The sequence below is a fragment of the Astatotilapia calliptera genome, chromosome 7 (assembly GCF_900246225.1).
Source record: "Astatotilapia calliptera chromosome 7, fAstCal1.2, whole genome shotgun sequence".
Lineage (NCBI taxonomy): Eukaryota > Metazoa > Chordata > Actinopteri > Cichliformes > Cichlidae > Astatotilapia > Astatotilapia calliptera.
In genome coordinates, this window is record NC_039308.1 from 17,102,115 (window position 1) to 17,120,891 (window position 18,777).

The following is an 18,777-nucleotide window of genomic DNA, read 5'->3' on the forward strand; positions in this document are numbered from 1 at the left end:
CTTCGGCAGCTATTTGGTTTTGCGTGGTGGTGGAGAAGTGGGAATGGATAAAACTGATTTTATAGACAGGTTGAATAGGTTCAATTATTTATTTCAGTTAAAATTATGCATATCAATCTGCAACTTTTATGTAATGTGTTTTCCTCCATTAAAAGTAAAGAAACATAAGAATTAGAGAGCAAATTCAGGGGATCCCCCACCATAGCTGCCATCTTTGAAAACATTTTATTAATAATTAATAATAATAATTAATAACTGTAAACATAAACACACCCTGGCACTTCTCAGTCCTGTGCTGACTGTACAGCTGTACCATACGGCATGTCCTAACTTTATTCAAATCAAAATTACATTGATGTAATGGATTGTGTAAATTCACTGTATACATTTGGCAGGTTTCTGACAGAGCAATTAGAAGTCGAGGACTGGGCGTGTAGAGCTTATATTCTGCATCTGGCACTGTTTCAAATCCTCCCACACTTTGTTTTGCATTCTGCACTCTCTTGGCTCTGTTAATCATATGCAAAATCAGTTCCATATTCTCAGCACCTTCAGTATACAGTATATATTATTTCAGCTTGTTTTGTCTGCCTGCAAGCGAGCAATGCTAATCTGAAAATTCAATCAAAGATTGTTGTTGTCTCGCCTCACTATTATCATTTCAGCTTTGTCTTTTGTGGGTTGTATTTTCTCTGCCGCTGTTTTGTTTTTTTGTGTAACATGACATTTAATAATTTGTCAATTTTGTCACAATTCTGCAGAATGGATGATGCAGAGGCTTGTTTCATATTGAGCAGCCGTAACGAGGTGGATCGCATGGCTGCAGTAAGACAAAAAATAACAAATGACAAATTATGAACTGTGCTGTAATTCTGATTTATGAGTTTTCAGAAATTAATGCTGTCTGTCACAGAGACAGCTGCATAATTTTTGTTGTTTCCCCCCTCAGGACCATCAGACCATCCTGAGAGCTTGGGCAGTGAAAGACTTTGCTCCAAATTGTCCCCTATATGTCCAGATACTCAAACCTGAAAATAAGTTCCATGTTAAATTTGCAGGTGAGAGTTTCTAAATGAAATAATGAAGCAATCACGCAAATACATGTTCAGTCAAGTCAGTAACTTTTTGGACAATGACACAGTTGTTTTGTAATTTTGCCTCTGTACATCATCATGGTGGATTTAAATGTAAACAGTTAAGGTCGACTGAAGCTGAGAGTTTTTATCCGCTTTATTTGATATGGAATAATGAGGGGAGAGGCCTCACCTGACCATGAAACTGTTTATCAGTCCAATGACCTTTGGACATCTGGCTAAATAGGAACTATATATAAAAATGGCTGTAATTCCTAAACAGCTAGTGCAACACTTTTATTAAACCCTTTTATTCACCCCTTGAATTAAAGTCTGAACTTTAAATCAAAGCTTGATTGTGTGGTTTAAAATGCACTGTGGTGGTGTGCTCAGACAAAACAACAGAAATTATTTTTTTGCCCATAAAAAAAGCAAATGGGGAATTATTTTACAGCCCACTTCTTTCCCTTCATATACACTCATTGGTCACTTTATTTGGTATACCTATTCAACATCTCGTTAGCACAAGCAGCTAATCAATCACATGGCAGCAACTTAGTGGATAATAATAATAATAATGGATTGGATTTATATAGCGCTTTTCAAGGCACCCAAAGCACTTTACAATACCACTATTCATTCACTCTTACATTCATACACTGGTGGAGGCAAGCTACAATTGTAGCCACAGCTGCCCTGGGGCAGACTGACAGAAGCGAGGCTGCCATATCGCGCCATCGGCCCCTCTGGCCAACACCAGTAGGCAAGTAGGGTAAAGTGTCTTGCCCAAGGACACAACGACCAGGACAGAGAGCCCAGGGATCGAACCGGCAACCTTCCGGTTAGAGATGTGATTCCCAACCCCCTGAGCCACGGTCGCCCTGGCTCAGGGGGCATGTTTGGTTAAAGCGACGTGCTGAAGTTCAAAGTGAGCATCAGAATGGAGAAGAAAGCTGATTTAAGTGACTTTGAACATGACATGGTTGCTGGTGCCAGATGGGTGTTCTGAGTACTTCAGAAAAAAGAGGTCCAACCGAGTACTAGCTAGGTGTACATAATGAAATGGCCAGTGAGTCTATTTACCAGTAGCTTTTGTTCAGTCTGTGGTAATCAGACATTTATAAACCTTCCAGTTTGTTCTTTTACACCTAACAACTGCCCATACAGTTAGCTATTTCAGGTTTAAATGTCAGGCGAAAGCCAAGAGTTGATTAGCTTAGCTCGGCATAAATGTGTAACTCCCCATAACACCAGCATGTACTGTAAAAATTAATGAGATTGTGATTTAGCAAGAATTTGGGGAGTTAAGTGTATTTGTTAACAAATACGAATCTGTAAGACAGCTCTGATTGTGCACACAAGTAAATGCACACATGACCTTGGCTAAGCCTTATCATATACTTGCCTTTGCAGTGATGATGGGGCTGATACAACTTTGTACAGTGACACATAATATAATCACCCCATTATAACATTAGTGCAAGTTGTAGAGTACTGTGAGTAGTTCTCGGCCAGCTCTGCTGATCAACTATTTTCTTCATTTTCAGATCATGTTGTTTGCGAGGAAGAGTTCAAGTACGCCATGCTGGCTCTCAACTGTGTTTGTCCTGCCACCTCCACTTTGGTTACACTCCTTGTACACACTTCCCGTGGACGGTCAGTTCTTCTACAAAACCTCCTCAGGCTGTTTGATTACTCCTTAGTGAGACTGCAAAGTTCAAATTTCTTCACATTTTCATGTCTGCTGATGCATAAATAGGGCCCATGGAGCTGCCACAGAGAGGTGAGAAAGCCAAGCCAAAGACAAAAGTCCCAGCTCATTGTGAAGCTCAGCAGGATGTAGGAGAGAGTGTACCAAAAGAGAGAACAGCCGCCACCGAAATTGATTTTTTTAGCATGTGTTTCCTTTGTAGCGCCGTATGAAAAGCACTCCAGTGGAAAATGATTTTTTCACAGCATGCAAACAGATCTCGCTTAAAAGCTGATTTCAGTGCTCAAGGGAAACAGCATTAATGAAGAATAAATAGGCTTTAGTTAGTGCTTGCTGTGTTCCTGTCAACCCTTCAGAAAAAAAAAAAGCTTGTGTATTTTCTATTCTAAATTTTTAAAATTGCAGACATTTTCCACACAAGTGTAACAATATGTACCTGAACGTACCGTATTTCATTCTGCATGTTTCCTTCGCTTGTGTGGGCGTTTTGTGTGAAACGCTAGGTTTTAGTGACATGCAGCTCATCATGGCGCTGCAGTGGGAAATAAAAGGGGATCAGGAGTTACCAATCGTCACGAGCAAGTTATTTTTCCTTTTACTCAGAAATATGAAAGTTAGAGTGAGAAATCCAATTTACATGTCTTCTTATGCAAATATTAATAACTACTAAGAAGCAAGTCTGTAAACCACCACCTTGGGGTTGTTCTGAGCATCTCTCACAGCCCATTAAACTCCATCAAAGCACTTGAACAATTACAGTAATAACCGGAAGTCATTACAAAGGGCATATTAGCACAAAACTGCCTGACTGACACAGATAAATTAAGCTGCCTGCTTTCGTCAGGAGACTTTTGAGACCCCAAGGGTCTAGAGGTAGGTGTGCAGCAAAGAAGAGAGTTTTTCTTTCACAACTGATGATTATCACTGATGCTGAATAGACTGAATAGGTTTACGTGTTAAATTTACCCATCCGTCTGTATTTCCTCTGAATGATTCCAGAGAAGGACAGCAATCCCCGGAGCAATGGCAGAGGATGTATGGATGTTGCTCCGGCAACGAGGTCTACCACATCAAAGTGTGTGACAGCAAGTTCTTTGGAGAGTACAATGGCAAAAGCTTCACATATGCCTCCTTTCATGCTCACAAGAAGTGAGTAGCTTTGTAAGCAAACGCATCTCCCTCAGAGATTAAAATGTTTGCTTGTCTGTTTAGCTTAGTGTTACACAGCATTAAGTGCTTCAGCAGTGCTTTTCTGGTGAAAGTCATATTCTGTGTGCCGCAGACTACAAAAACACTGGTTTTAATTTAATGCATGTTTAAATAACACTTCTGCTCTTGTTTGAAGAAAAAGCTGTGCCAAATACTGTCTTGCCTAGAATTATAAAAGGAAGTTCATATCATCCTTATATCCGTCCTTTGCAAATAAAGCTACTAGCATCAATCAGTTAGCTAATCATGGCTTGAAAACCGGAAATAAGTAGAGCCGTTAGCTTGTCTCTGTCCAAAGGTATCTAAATCCACCTATCAGCAGCTTTAAGACCCATCAAACAACTGTTCTGCATAGGGCAGAGTTTAAAGTTTAAAAACTATTCAAGATTAAATAGTTAGAATGAATTTGAAGCTTTATCTAAATTAATTTCATTTCAAAGGTTAATGAGACCTAAAAACTTCATGTCCAGTATATTCAGTTATATCTGATGAAGGCTGCCTAAAATTATGCTGGCTTTGCACACACATAAGACTTTAGGGGCTTCTTCTTTCCGTCCAATAATGTTCCGTAATTTTCAATTTAGAATTGTGTCTCATGTCTCTCTGTTACACTGTCTCTGGTGCTACACACAACCTAATTTAGCAGTGACCAAAGATACCACAGTCTGCCCTGCACCAGTTCAGCACCTGTCTGTCTAATATACAAAGTTATACATGGTCTGGCACCTCCACCAATGAGTGATCTTATTAAACAAAAGTCTAGCAGTGTTGTCGGGTCTCGACTGACTCGAGCCACTGTGAGAGGTGATTGTGAATGGGCATTTAGACGGACCACCTTTTCACAGAATGCTCTGTCGTATCAAGGAGTGAGCTTCTGGAATAGTCTTCCACTGTCAGGGAAAGTACAAGTCTTTGTATCTTTAAGAGTCACTTAAAAGGGTGGCTGAGGGACGCACAAACATGTGATCATGTTTAATTAATCATGCTTCACATTAGACGTGAAAAAGAGTTAGTGTATTACAAAAAGGGAAACAACTATTAATGTAATGGGTCAGTGCAATAACCCGACAGTCAGGGCATGTGTAATACTGGGGTTTGTGCAATATAATTGATGTGTTTCCGTTATTGTTCTCTGTATTGTCCTCTGTTGTCCACTCCTCTTGTCATTGTTTGTTCTAATATGATGTAATCACTGTTTAAATCCTTGTCACATGATCTGTAAATAGTGTCTTTGTATGTTTTGACTATTTTGTGTGTAACACCAACCTGGCAGAGGGTCTGCAGATGGAAATTAGCCCAGGGCTATAATGTGGCATATTTACATTTGTTAAAATGTTCATTAATGTGTATTGCCCCACTTTCTAAATAAAGTAAAATTACACTAAATTAAATTAACACAGTTCATCACTGTACACTAAACAACATCACTGAAAAACTACCCAGTCTAACCTGCTCTTACTATCTTTTTTAGTAAAATGGACTGAAACATTCAATTTGAAATTATGTGCTACTTTTAAAAAATTACTCCACTTACCAAGTACCACAAACACAACTTCTTATCTGAACCATGAGCGCATTGCAGGGATGAAATGAAAAAAAGGATACATGCAGGCGGGGTCATCTGTTGACTTAACTCCCTCAGTGGCATCAGTTAAAAGGAGAACCACAATGCAGCTCGTAAAAACAGATGTTGCTTGACAGTATTTTGTGCAACTACCACTCAGATGTAACAACTCGTTAACTGTAGATGCCATTCTGGATTGTTCCAACCTCCTTCAACCCCTGGATAAGGAGCATGTGGCTGTGTTTGGACATGACATAAGAATCATACTGATGCTCCATCAAAATAGGACGTAAGAAGCTCCACTTTGGGGGTTTTCTTGTGTTCCCATGTCTTTCATGTACAGTCTAGTAGTCGCTTTGTCCTGCTGGAAGAGTCCTGCCATCAGGGAGTGGTATTAGTGTTGTGTTCAAACTAAAATCTACTATTCATCGGGTTCTAAGAGAGAACGGCATATCATATTAGCAACTGAACTAGCTGCAAAACAATATCAGTCAGAAGATCTTTTGTGGGATTGTATCAGTTATCAAGGAAAGCTCAGTATTTCTTAACACCTGTTTTGTATAATTTTAGCAAAGTGCTATAATGAAAATTTATTTGATATAGGAATAACAAGTACATTTAATATGCATGGAGGTTAATTATTAATCTTGGAGCTCTCATTAAGATGCAAATTAAAGTTTTTCTTTTTTTTCATGCTGTAAAATATAATTAGCTAATAATACCTCAAACTTATACCTCTTTGATGACATCTCTGATAAGATATATCTGTTTAGATGAGAAAGAATGAGCAGAAACACCAACAAATATGCTTTAAGATTGCAAATCTTATTAAAGCTCTTAATAGCTTTTAAGCAATTAAAAGACTTACTACTGAATTTTCAGTTTTAATTTGAAGTTTCTGTGCTCATCCAATCTGAAAATCTAGTCTTTAAACTTACGAGTAGAACTGCTCTTTTTCTTTTGTCCTCAGTCTTCCATCAAGCAGGTCGTTCAGGCGCTTTAGTCTAACGGCAGGTATGTGATCCCCAGGTATGGTGTTTGTCTGATTGGTATAAAGAGGGAAGACAACAAGAGCATCCTGTTAAACCCTGGGCCGCGCCACATCATGGCTTCTACAGACACATGCTACTACATCAACATCACCAAGGAGGAAAACTCAGCCTTCATCTTCAACCAGGAGGAGAAGAAGGGTGGTCCTGCTGGGGGACTCTTTGATGGGCCTTCACAGCTTCCTGTCCACAGCATCATTGCCAGCATGGGTGAGAAAGAAAACAAACTGATCACGTTCGATCAAACTTAGGACTGAGATTCATATGAACCAGAATGGATGTATTTACAGGTACGGTTGCCATGGATCTTCAGAATACGACCCCTCCTGATGCCCCAGTAGGTAAACTGGTCCCACCTACAGTAAATGGAACTGGAAGTCGTAGGCCGAGCATTGCTCCGGTTCAGGAATTAGCAGACTCTGCCTCAATCTTGCCATGTGACCTGCTAAGTGACCAATCAGAAGATGACTCGGTCTTCACAGATGAAAAAGGCCACTCATCTACAGAGTAAGGATTCTGGTTTTCTGTGCACGTGTAAACACACACAGTTTAATACCACCAGTCTATTTTCTTAACTTCTTGTCCAGTTCGGGGTAGTGGGAAGACTGGAGTCTAAACCAGCTCTCATAGAGGGAAAGGCAGGTCACACCCTGCCAGACAAACATAGTTGTATTAAACATTAAGATTGTCTTAATTTGCACATGGATGTATGCCTTGTATTCAGAATGCTGGCAGGTATTAAATGTGTATTTTATGTCACCATGGCTGAAGTTCATGTTGTTCTCAGAGAGCCAGCCATTCACTCTCACATCTTTGAGAATTACCAGCTGACAGGGAGGACATAAAAACACACACAAAAAGGTGGCAGATGGTAACTGGATTCAAAACCAGGACTCTCTTGCTGTGAAAATGCACGTTAAAGCCATTAACTGTATCTAAAAGATGGACATAGCCTCTGTGTTCATAGTGTTTATGTATCTTTTTTGAATCTACGTTGTTTTTACTGAACAGCAAGGTTCAAAATATCTGGCTTCACAATTAAAAGGTATTGAAGTCTACGAGCCCATTGCTCATTTTATTTATAACTTCAGTTAACAACTTTGTAATATTATGGTCTTAGTCACTGTCACTGATGTTTGTTTTGTAAAATATGACACAGTTTTAGATGGTAGCGACTTCCATCTATTATATACAGTCTATTCTTAAACCTATTTACAAGGAGACCGAGCAGAAACCACACCTAAAGAAACTGATTTAAAAAAAAACAGCAGGGAGTATTATTAGCGAGTATGATTACTCGTTATTTATTAGGCTTAAATTTTTCTCAGATAGAACATAATTTTTTGTAATCTTGTATTTTTGCTTTAAGTTTGCATTCTTGTTTAAGTTCACAACATGAACTTTAGCATGCTGGCATGGGTTCATGTTGTTCTTGTTCAAGTTGAACAAGAACAACATGAACTTCAGCCATGGTGACATAAAATACACATTTAATATATGCCAGCATTCTGAATACCAGGCATACATCCATGTGCAAATTAAGACAAACTTAATGTTTAATACAACTATTTTCTTCACTGTTTTGTAGTATCCGCCTATATATTATGCAAAAAAACAACAACCCTCAAACAAACAAACAATGTTTCTTACCTGTTAGATTTCTGTAGTGGCCCGTGCTAATGTGCTGTACATATAATAAAGATACTCCTTCATATTTCCTTTTTTCTCTCCAAGTAACAGAGGCCAGTTTGGGTGTTTTTATTAAAAAATAAAGGAAAGGAAAGTCCTGTATGGTTTATGAAATGTGTCGTTCATGCTTTTTGGATTCGTTGCCAGGTATGTGAAAGGTTATCCCCCTAACTCTCCGTACATTGGGAGCTCGCCCACCCTTTGCCATCTGTTGGCTGAAAAAGCCCCGTTTTGCTGCCTACGTCTGGACCAGGTGGGCAGTCGATGTTCCTTCAACTTAGTCACTCAAATTACTTACTGCCTCAATCACTCCCTCTCTCCTCTCTCTGTCCTTCACTTCATAAAAGCAATCCTGAAATACCTCCATGTTTCTGAGTTTTTTCTGTCTTTGCAGGGGTGCAGGCACAACAGCTTCGAGGATGCCAAAGCGTACGGGTTTAAAAACAAGCTCATAATCGTTTCAGCCGAAACAGCAGGGAACGGTCTCTATAACTTCATAGTGCCTCTCAGAGCCTATTACAGACCCAGGAAAGAACTCAACCCTATTGTCTTGCTGTTGGATAACCCGTGAGTTCGCCCTCGCGGCGCGCACACACGCCTGCCACACGCACACTGTCCCTTTCTTCTCCCTTCACTCCATCCTTCACCGTTTCACACCGGGAAACATTATGTATGTTAAAAGCCTGCGTCAGCCGAGCACTTAGGACACGGCTGTGGAGGCGGGACTCCATTGTCAGCCCTGATGTTAGGTTAGTGCTGTACCGCTTGCAGTGACGGTGTGTTTTGAGTGACAAAGAAAATAAAAACGCTGCTCTCTGTACCTCCAGACGGTCACCATGGTAACTTGCTTTGCCTTGAACCTGAATGATTTAGATTGCTACAAGGGGAGGAAAAGATGGAGAAAATGATTTCTTTGGAGAGCACTACGCAGGCTTTCATCCACAGCCCTGATGTGTCCCTTTCAGCCCCCACATGCCAGCTCTCAGGACTCTCATGGAAACAGACAGATAACAATAACTCTCCGTTCATGCGGCGCTCTCTCTTTCTCTCTTCCTATTGGTGTTGCACGCATACAAATACAAACACCCACGCATTTACGACAGCCTTGGGTCTCTAGTCAGCAGGACTGGGCAGATGCATATGCAGTGACGTTCTGTCAGCAGCTAAATCTCTCTGAGTGGACTCATCCCTCAGCCTGAAGCCACTAACAGGGAATTAAAGCTACCATTTAAGTGCTTTGGGGAACTTGTGCTCACTGTTGCACATATTATAAGAGCATAGCAGCTACTATAGTCAAAAATCTTAATGCTTTCTACTTTAATAGACTTTATTTTATGTTTGTCTTCTTTTTTTGAGGAGACGTCAGGGCTATTTCATTTTGCCAGCTGAGATTTGAATGATCAAATGCTCAATATTTCAAATTTGGCCCATCTCATGTTGTTATAATTCATCGCTGCACATTAAACAAAATGACAAGAAATGGCATGTCTACAAGAAATACTATTCACTTTTTGTGTAGCTCTTTTTAACAGTGCAGCAGTTCAACACTCTTTACATAAGACAGAAAGATAAACATCATTAGTAACACTATATTTACATAATATCAGAAGTGTGGCTACACACAGCAAAATATTTAAAAAGTACAAGAGGAAGCCAACATGTTTTCAGAGAAAGGAAGCTTGGGCTACAACTTTTCTATGTTTGAATGATACACTTATCTCTTTAAAATCTGTTATATATTCATGTAATAAGGTTCATGGAAGCTAAATGCACCATATATACTTCCCTCAGGCCTGATAATCACTTCTTGGAGGCCATCTGCTGTTTCCCAATGGTCTACTACATGGCTGGATCCATAGACAAGTGAGAATGTCACATAATTTTCTGCTTTCATTTTCAGTTTTGATATTTATTACATTTACTTTTTTATGTTATATTCTGCTTTTTTATTGTGTGTGTATATTTCAGTCTGGACAGCCTGCTCCAGTGTGGGATCATCTACGCCGATAACCTGGTCGTTGTGGATAAAGAGAGCACCATGAGCGCCGAGGAAGATTACATGGCCGATGCCAAAACTATTGTCAACGTGCAGACAATGTTCAGGTAAAGTGAGCATTTTTTCCAGTCGTTCATATATTATTCATGAACCGTAGTCAGTTTGTTATGAAATGATGCCTGAGCTTCTAATTCCTCTTTTTTTTCTATCACTTTCTCCCACTCAAGGTTGTTTCCCAGTCTCAGTATAATCACAGAGCTTACTCACCCATCCAACATGAGATTCATGCAGTTCAGAGCGAAGGACTGCTACTCATACTCTCTCTCTAAGTTGGAAAAGGTAAAAACAGCATGAGGGAGCTTACGGTTAGTTGCCCTGTAGGCCTTTACAGATGCTTTGCTTTATGTGTGTCCTGTCTCTCCCCCACAGAAGGAGCGTGACAAAGGCTCCAACTTGGCCTTCATGTTTCGCCTACCCTTCGCTGCGGGCAGAGTCTTCAGTATCAGCATGCTGGACACCCTGCTCTACCAGGTTGGTACACACTTGCAGCGAAACGCGTAGTCTGAGGTGACTCTTTTTTAACACTAGGTGAAAGAAATGAGTAATGTCTGAATGATGGCTCATAGCAGCAGAAAAACAGCATCACCTGAAGATGGTGAGCAGTGTTACCATCATAAAGCACAAGTGCCCTCTTGTGTTCAGTGACTGATTAAAAGGTTTCCCTTTTTTTTTTTTCTATTGCATTTATAGCTGTCATGGCTATGTGTATGTGTATGTATGAAGCGATACAAGTAATCTTCTGCTATTCTTTGTTAGTCTTTTGTGAAGGACTACATGATCCTTATTGCAAGACTGCTGCTGGGGCTGGATACCACCCCAGGATCAGGATACCTGTGTGCTGTGAGTGTGACAGAAGAACAGAATTAATGAAAAGAAAGAAGCACAGTGCAGCCCATATGCCCTAATAGTATATGCTATCATGTGCTGTTCTAGATGAAAGTAAAAGAGGAGGATCTGTGGATTGGCACTTACGGGAGACTGTTCCAGAAGCTCTGCTCCTCTAGTGCTGAAATTCCTATTGGGATCTATCGAACTGAGTCACACATTTTCTGCACTTCTGAGGTGAGATCTAAGCAAGATGTCAGGCTATCAATCTCCAGTCCAAGAACTTATTTATTAAATACACAAAAAACAAATGAATGTATGCAGTGATGTATTTCCATTGAGATCTCATTTTGGTGCTTGAGCAAAAACTAAAAACAGAAGAAAATGATTTACCTCAATGAATAATGGTCAGCCTCCCTTCTTTAAAGATGTGTAAATGTAACTTATTGTCTCGCCACCTTAGTCGCAGGTGTCAGTCAGCGTTGATGACTGCGAGGACACAAAGGATAAGGGGGACGAGTCTCGCAACAACGACCCATCCGATCACCCCCTGTTGAGGAAGAAGAGCATGCAGTGGGCTCGGCGTCTGAGTAAGAAAAGTGTGCGGTGGCAGGGGGCGAGCCGGGATTCGAACAAAGAAAACGCCCAGCGCATTGCCCAGCAGCGCCTCAACCTCTACAGGCGCTCTGAGAGGGAAGAGCTGTCAGAACTGGTCCGCAACCGCATGAGGCACCTGGGCCTCCCCACATCTGGATATGGTAATGATAGACACGAGAAAACCGACAGCTCGGTATTTAATTGTTTTTAATCTAACTGCTGTTTGTGTACCTGTAGATGACCTGACAAATCTGACAGCCAGTGACGTCATGAACAGAGTTAATCTGGGTTACCTACAAGGTATTCAACTCATGATCCTGCAAATACAGTTTGATCATGGCATCGCCTTTTGTGCTTGACTGTGGTGATGTTTGTGTTTCAGATGAACAGAACGATCACCAAAATACTCTCTCCTATGTCCTTATTAACCCATCTCCTGACACTAGGCTGGAGCTCAATGATGTTGTGTAAGTTTTACTACTTTATGTTGCTGCGCTGTGTATTTCCCTTCCTCCACATCGTTGTATTTCGATGTATTTACATGTCTGATGACATCAAATTATTCAACGGTGAGGGAAAAAGAAAAAAAAATGCCAGTAAGATATTAGTGCACAGTGAATTGCCAATATTTTTATGTTATTAATGAATGAATGTAATTTGTAGAGCAAATCCATAAAAATGGCATATTAACTAATTTTACATGCTACAACTTTACATTTTTGTCAGTTTATTAGGCATCTAAGCTGTAAAGAGATAAAGACTTAGCTGGTTTTTATAGTAGATTATGTTGCAATTAATGAGCAGACATCGAAAAGAGTACACTCAAAAAAATGAAATTGAGTGGTTGTTACGTTTACAAAATTCAAACTTGCAATGTGAACAAAATAATTTCATGTTTCTGTGGTGAACGTAATTAAATCATGTAGGATCTGCATGAAATCCAGCAACTTAATTTATTCTTGTTGAGATGACATGATACAATCTAGTAAGAGTGGTTAGTTGCCTGGATTCACAAAATTCACAAGATCAGACAAGAGTTCAAACCACAGGAAAATCACTGGGGTTAGAAGAGACAGACAACCATACACACACTATTAGCTATTTATTGTGGTTTAACCTGTAAAGGACAAAAACGTACATAAAATTCTATATAAAGCCTTGTAATCATAGTTTCCCTATTTTTTTAAACTCTATATTGACAGCTCGGTGGCACAGTGGTTAGCACTGTTGCCTCGCAGCAAGAAGGTCTTGGGTTCAAATCTGCAATCTGGCCACGTTTGCAGTGGGTTCTTTCTGGGTACTCTGGTTTCCTGCCACAGTTAAAGTCATGCATAAATTAGGTTTAGGTTAATTGGTGTTTCTAAAATATCTGTGAACATGAGTGCAAATGGTTGTCTGTCTCTCTGCGATAGACTGGTGACCTGTCCAGTACTCTGACTCCCACCCTATCACATCTGGGATAGGCCCCAGTGTCACTGCAACCCTGGTAAAGATAAGAGGAGTGCAAGTTATTATAAATCCATTAACATTTTATGTTAACAAGACTCTAGACTTTGTTACACTTTGTTGAACACTCCAAAAATAAATAACTTTATAAATGAATGTAAAATAACCATGGAAAGGATTTCCACATTAATAAATGGCTTTCTATCACAATTAAGCATTTTTGTTGTACTAACGTAATTTGCATTGGTTGGATCAACTCAATTAAATTAAGTTGGACTCAACTGTAGTAAAACAGTTGATTCATCATTAATTAATCAAGTTAGTCCAACTCAAGTACATTAAGTTGGATTAACAGAATTGCTTAATGCTAAAATAAAGCAATATAATTACGTGGAAATTCTTTCCATGATTTTTTTATGTTCATTCAAAGAGTTATTTTTTTGAGTGTACTGGACTTAATTTTGTCTGGTGGCAAGAAGCACACCTCTTATGAATATAAATAAAAGAGGGGTAAATAAAGGTGATGTCAGTAAGTTGCTTCAATTGCCTTTAAATTGTAAATTAAAGACGCTACAATAATAGAGAAAAAACTCCAACAATCAGACAACCCCCTATGAGCAAGCACTTGGTGACAGTGGGAAGGAATAACTCCTTTTTAACAGGAAAAAACCTCTGGCAGAACCAGGCTCAGGGAAGGGCATGACCAATTAAGGCTAAGGTGTAGGGGGGCATGACAAAAGACATGCTGTGGAAGAGAGTGAGAGATGAATAATATCTAATTATTAGATACTGAGTGGTGTATAAACACTTAGACAGTGAAAAAAGGTGGTGAAGAAACACTCATGGGAAGCACCCGGCACTCTAGATCTGTTGCAGCGTAACTAAGGGAGGTTTCAGGGTCACCTGATTCAGCCCTAACTATATGCATTATCAAAAGGAAAGTTTTAATCATAATCTTAAATTTAGAGAGCGTGTCTGTCTCCTGAATCCAAACTGGAAGCTGGTTCCACAGATTAGGGGCCTGAAAGCTGAAGGATCTGCCTCCCATTTTACTTTTAAGTATCTTAGGAACCACCAGTAACTCCTAGAGCATTAGAGCAAAGCACTCTAATGGGTTGATATGATACAATGAGGCCTTTAAGATGTCCTGGTCCTTTCATTCTTCAGTGAGCTGAGTGAGTATGGAGCAGTTTTAATAATGAGCGAGATACATCAGCATTTCATTGCTTTCTGCTCTCTTTCTCCCACCCAGCTACTTGATTCGTTCGGACCCTCTGGCTCACGTCCCCGAAGAGCCCCCTGTCCACAGCAGCAGCCTGAAAGAGAGACACGAGTCCAGCATGGACACCAGAGAGGACACCCAGCTCTGATACCCTGCCAACCTTTATTGCTACACTCATTAACCCAGCTTCAGCTTCTGTGGGGGTCTCGTTGCATCCATGCGGGTCCAGTCTGAAAGAGGACAATTTGTGCTACAAAGTTTCAGCACCTGCAGTCTGCCACTGTATTATACGAGTGCCTAATGTTTGTCAGGTGACAGCTGATGTCATCAGTGACATTTTCATCCTCTTGCCACAAACTCTGTAAAAATAGTGTGTTGATATTTGTGAGAGCTCTTTTTAGATAGAACTTTATTAACTTTATTAATCCCTCGGGTGGGTTCCTCTGGGAAATTCGATTTCCAAAAAAGCACAGCACCGACAGAAGTTACAGATTTACAGAATATTATATATATATATATATATATATACACACACACACACATATATAAATACAGAGACAATATAAATAAAATTTACGAAGGGGATAAATAGAATAAATAGGAATAAAAATAAAAATACAAGTGAAAATAGGAATAAAAATAAAAATGAGCAGTCAGGGACATGCTTGTTATGAAGTGAAGTGAGCTAACTGAAGGAATGCCAGTCAGTTTCATCAGAGCTAAAGAGCCGGCCCTGGTTAGAATGAATCCAATTCATTTAGCCATTCAAGTATGAGCACAGAAATATGTATTTGTCACTGAAAGCTACAGAACTCTGGTGGTTTGGTTTGAAGTATCGTTATTAGAAAAATTGTGACATTGAAGTTCAGGATTTAATCCTCTTTCCTTGCTTTTTTTTTTTGAGAATATCAGGTGATCATATTTTGAATTTCCCTGGATACACATTTTCTGTTTACCACCACTCGCATAAACTCAAGCGTAACTTGCAACACTACATGACTCAAATAAAAATATATGCTTTAAACTCTCAAAGCTTAATTTTTGCAGCTGAAGAATAGAAGTAGATTTTTAGTGGTGTAGATTAGTATCATGTACAAATAATGGTGGTTACTTATATGTTTGCTGCAGTGCATTTCTTAGACTGGATGAAGTATTTACTACTACAAGAGCTTAGTTCAACCCTTTAAACAGGCTGTGCCATGTATTCAATATTGTGCCATAAAGTATTTAGTTGATTAACACTATATTAGTAATTAGAGAGCGCCATTTTTCTTTCAGCACCGCTAAGTGAAACACTTTTGCTTCATAATATACAATTGTGGTTGCTTTGGCCTAATGTAAGAGTCTTTCTGACTCTTTGACTTCGTACTTATTTGAGTGTTGAACTTATTTATACTTGAGTCTTATTTTATTCGCACATTAAAGTGCTGTATTATGAACACAACATACTGAAATGATTTCAAGTTGCCTATATTGTTTTTTTACTATAGAAACCTGTCTATTAGTAAGCAATGACATTAAAGGAATAGTCTGATGCTTTAGAGACTTTGCAAGAATTTTGAGAAGAATGCTACTGCTTAAATTGTTTTAAGATAATTTCATAAAAATGTTAGCTTACTTTAAGATAAGCACCATAAATGGGGGGAGCAACTAACCTACCCGGAGGCCGCAACAGACTGAGCTAAGTAACATGTTAAATCTAATTTAGGCTTTTTAATTATTTGAATTGTGAAAATATCATTTATGGATTGTTTATTGTGTTTATACAAGCCTCTGTTTATTCCTTCTTCTTCTTCTCTCAACAACCCAGAGCTAGTTAATGAATAAACCGAAGAACAAACTTGCACCTCTAAATGCACAGACACAAATCACTTATGTACCTGCATGAAAATATGGGACATTTAATACATTATTTATAGATTATTAAAGTCCTATTATTTAATAAAACAAGTTATTGGGATACGTTCAAGGTGAAATCTGATTTTTGTTGTTGCCATCACAGGAAGTTATGATTTGGTTGTGATAGAGAAATGTTGTTTTATAAATTGTCTGAATGTATGCATGAAGTGGGTTTGATCAGTGAGACGCTCCCTCTGATCTCTGTTTGAAAGATTATACACTTCAGCTTCCTTCTAACTGGCTTTTGAGACCTGACCTGATTTTATGAGAAATGTGTTTGCCCCGATGAGCAGGAGGAAACTGCAGCTGAAAGTCGTCAACTTTCTTTGGTGGCCGCTGAGGCTGACTGCACGAGTGAGTAAATCCCCATAAAGTACCCTGTTTAAAAGACCATTCTTTAGAGTATTAAAAAGTATGTCTGATGCAAAAAAACATACATATATGTAAACCCATGCACCTAACACTGGTGCTATTGCCATGGTTACCTTAATTGACAGGCGCTAGTTGGTGTATACTTTGCTTCACTTCCACTGATTGGCGTCACTAAACTGGAATCTGTAATTATGCTGCTGGTGATTTTTGAAGCATTTTTAATGGAATTTTCTCGCTAAAAAGGGATTTCTCATTTTTACTTGTTCTTTCAAATACAAAATGACTTGATAACATTAATGAGAGATAGGTCTGACAGATTATAGGTGAAAAATAATCACTTTTTGGGAAAACAAGGCACACGGTGAGCCATCAGTGTTAGATGGTGAGAGCAAACTTGTCGGTTGATGTACAGTAAAATTCTCCATTTTCTTTAGTGACTTTAATTTATCAGGACTTTTGTTTTTAATTTGATATTTGCTTATTCTATGTACATCATTAAGTGTATTTTCTTTAATAAACGACAATATAAAAGATCATTTACAGCAATTATAATCATTTAAAACATTTCCATATTTGTACTGGGATAGTTTTTTTTTGTTAAAGTCGCAGGGAACCACCGGAGCTATGGATTGGTTGCATATTTCCACTGGCTCCCTGTGGCTCTAAGGCAACAAAATCATCGTAATATTGTAATTAAAATGCAAATTTGATTAAAACCAAATAATCATAAATAGCCCACTGCCGAGTAGCAGTGTGGTACAATGTTTTACTTAGCTACATCTATTAGTAGTCCTGATAGTTTCATTAAGGTAATTATTAAGTCTGAAAAATATGCTGATTATTTTTAAATAATAATTGCTCAAAAAAGTCTGTTTGAATGTACAAGAGACTGGCATATACAGTTGTGTTAAAAAGAAACTTTTCACAGGACTTTTTGCAGATATATTTCATGCTTATAGAAGCACCTGAAATCACCTGCTGCAAAACAAATCCAAATCATGACCATAAATGTTGATAAGCTGCGTTTGCTTTTGTGCCAAAGGGGAGATGTTGACCATAATACAGAGGACCAGATTTGGCAAGAACCAAACAGCATATCAGCAAAAAAAAACCCGGACACTAACTGTTAAGCATGGCCATGTGAGGGTGATGGTTGTTTAGCGGGTGATTTCAGGTCCTCCTATAAATGACTGAATCATGGGATGTACTTACTGGTAACCATAGCAAACAAGTCACAGTTGTGCAGTGTTTTTCTAACTGGACTTAATTGTACTTCCTGATCAGCAACCATAACTATTGCTCACTCTCCTGACCATATGTCCTCCGCAGATCTTCATTTTCTAGCTTTAACTGCCAGCTGCAGGTGCTGACTGTGTGGCATTTAGTAGTTCTTAGCAATCCATAAAAAGGACTTGTGCATCCCCCTCGTTTAGTAAATACAGAGTGGAAACGGAGAGCAGAAAAAAGACACATTAAGGCAACTTTAGCAAGAAAATGTACCTAGCTGCATTTATTATATTTAATCAAAATAAATAAACATTCAATATAACACGGACAAGACTCAGCTCTGTATGCCTGTAACAGAACAAACCTCGAAATAGTGCCTGTTTTTTTGTTTTTTTTTTGTAAACATAACTTGTACGCAACGTACAAAAAATACTGCTCAAAAACGTACAAAACGCAGCAAACAAATATCAAGTATTGTGCAGTTTTCCCAAACACTGTACCAGCTGCTGACATCAGTCACTGCAAGGAAATTACTAGTGTGAAGCGCCAGAAGCGGCATTAAAAACGAACATCTCGCCAACATCCAGCCAGCGGTTATATGTGAGAGGCAAACAGCTCAGTGGCATAGACCAGTCAATTTTAGTTCAGTGATGTGAGCTAATCGGTGATCTCACAGGGCTCACATCGGAATATATGTTTATATATGTGTGCGATTATTTCCGTAGGCTGCCCTTTAATGCAGTGTTTAAATTGCTTCAGGTTTGAGATAAATACCAGTACAATTTCCCTTAAGGTAAAAACAACATTATTTTGTTTTCCACTGTAACAGCAGCACAAA

General features: G+C 39.0%; 1 protein-coding gene across 2 annotated transcripts in view; it reads left to right on the top strand.

Annotated features, from left to right (window-relative positions):
* kcnt1a (potassium sodium-activated channel subfamily T member 1a) overlaps nucleotides 1-14,887 on the top strand; it is a 40,158-nt gene extending 25,271 nt beyond the window's left edge. For both annotated transcript variants that reach the window (XM_026173435.1, XM_026173436.1), the window contains 18 exons: nucleotides 762-825; nucleotides 950-1,058; nucleotides 2,621-2,729; nucleotides 3,784-3,933; nucleotides 6,587-6,816; nucleotides 6,897-7,113; nucleotides 8,443-8,548; nucleotides 8,690-8,862; nucleotides 10,087-10,158; nucleotides 10,264-10,398; nucleotides 10,519-10,630; nucleotides 10,721-10,822; nucleotides 11,108-11,191; nucleotides 11,285-11,413; nucleotides 11,640-11,934; nucleotides 12,011-12,073; nucleotides 12,156-12,240; nucleotides 14,472-14,887. In XM_026173435.1, the coding sequence (XP_026029220.1) occupies nucleotides 762-825; nucleotides 950-1,058; nucleotides 2,621-2,729; nucleotides 3,784-3,933; nucleotides 6,587-6,816; nucleotides 6,897-7,113; nucleotides 8,443-8,548; nucleotides 8,690-8,862; nucleotides 10,087-10,158; nucleotides 10,264-10,398; nucleotides 10,519-10,630; nucleotides 10,721-10,822; nucleotides 11,108-11,191; nucleotides 11,285-11,413; nucleotides 11,640-11,934; nucleotides 12,011-12,073; nucleotides 12,156-12,240; nucleotides 14,472-14,589 (2,353 nt within the window). In that variant the 3' untranslated portion in view covers nucleotides 14,590-14,887. The remainder of the gene's footprint in view (nucleotides 1-761; nucleotides 826-949; nucleotides 1,059-2,620; nucleotides 2,730-3,783; nucleotides 3,934-6,586; nucleotides 6,817-6,896; nucleotides 7,114-8,442; nucleotides 8,549-8,689; nucleotides 8,863-10,086; nucleotides 10,159-10,263; nucleotides 10,399-10,518; nucleotides 10,631-10,720; nucleotides 10,823-11,107; nucleotides 11,192-11,284; nucleotides 11,414-11,639; nucleotides 11,935-12,010; nucleotides 12,074-12,155; nucleotides 12,241-14,471) is intronic.
* Nucleotides 14,888-18,777: the final 3,890 nt, after the last annotated feature.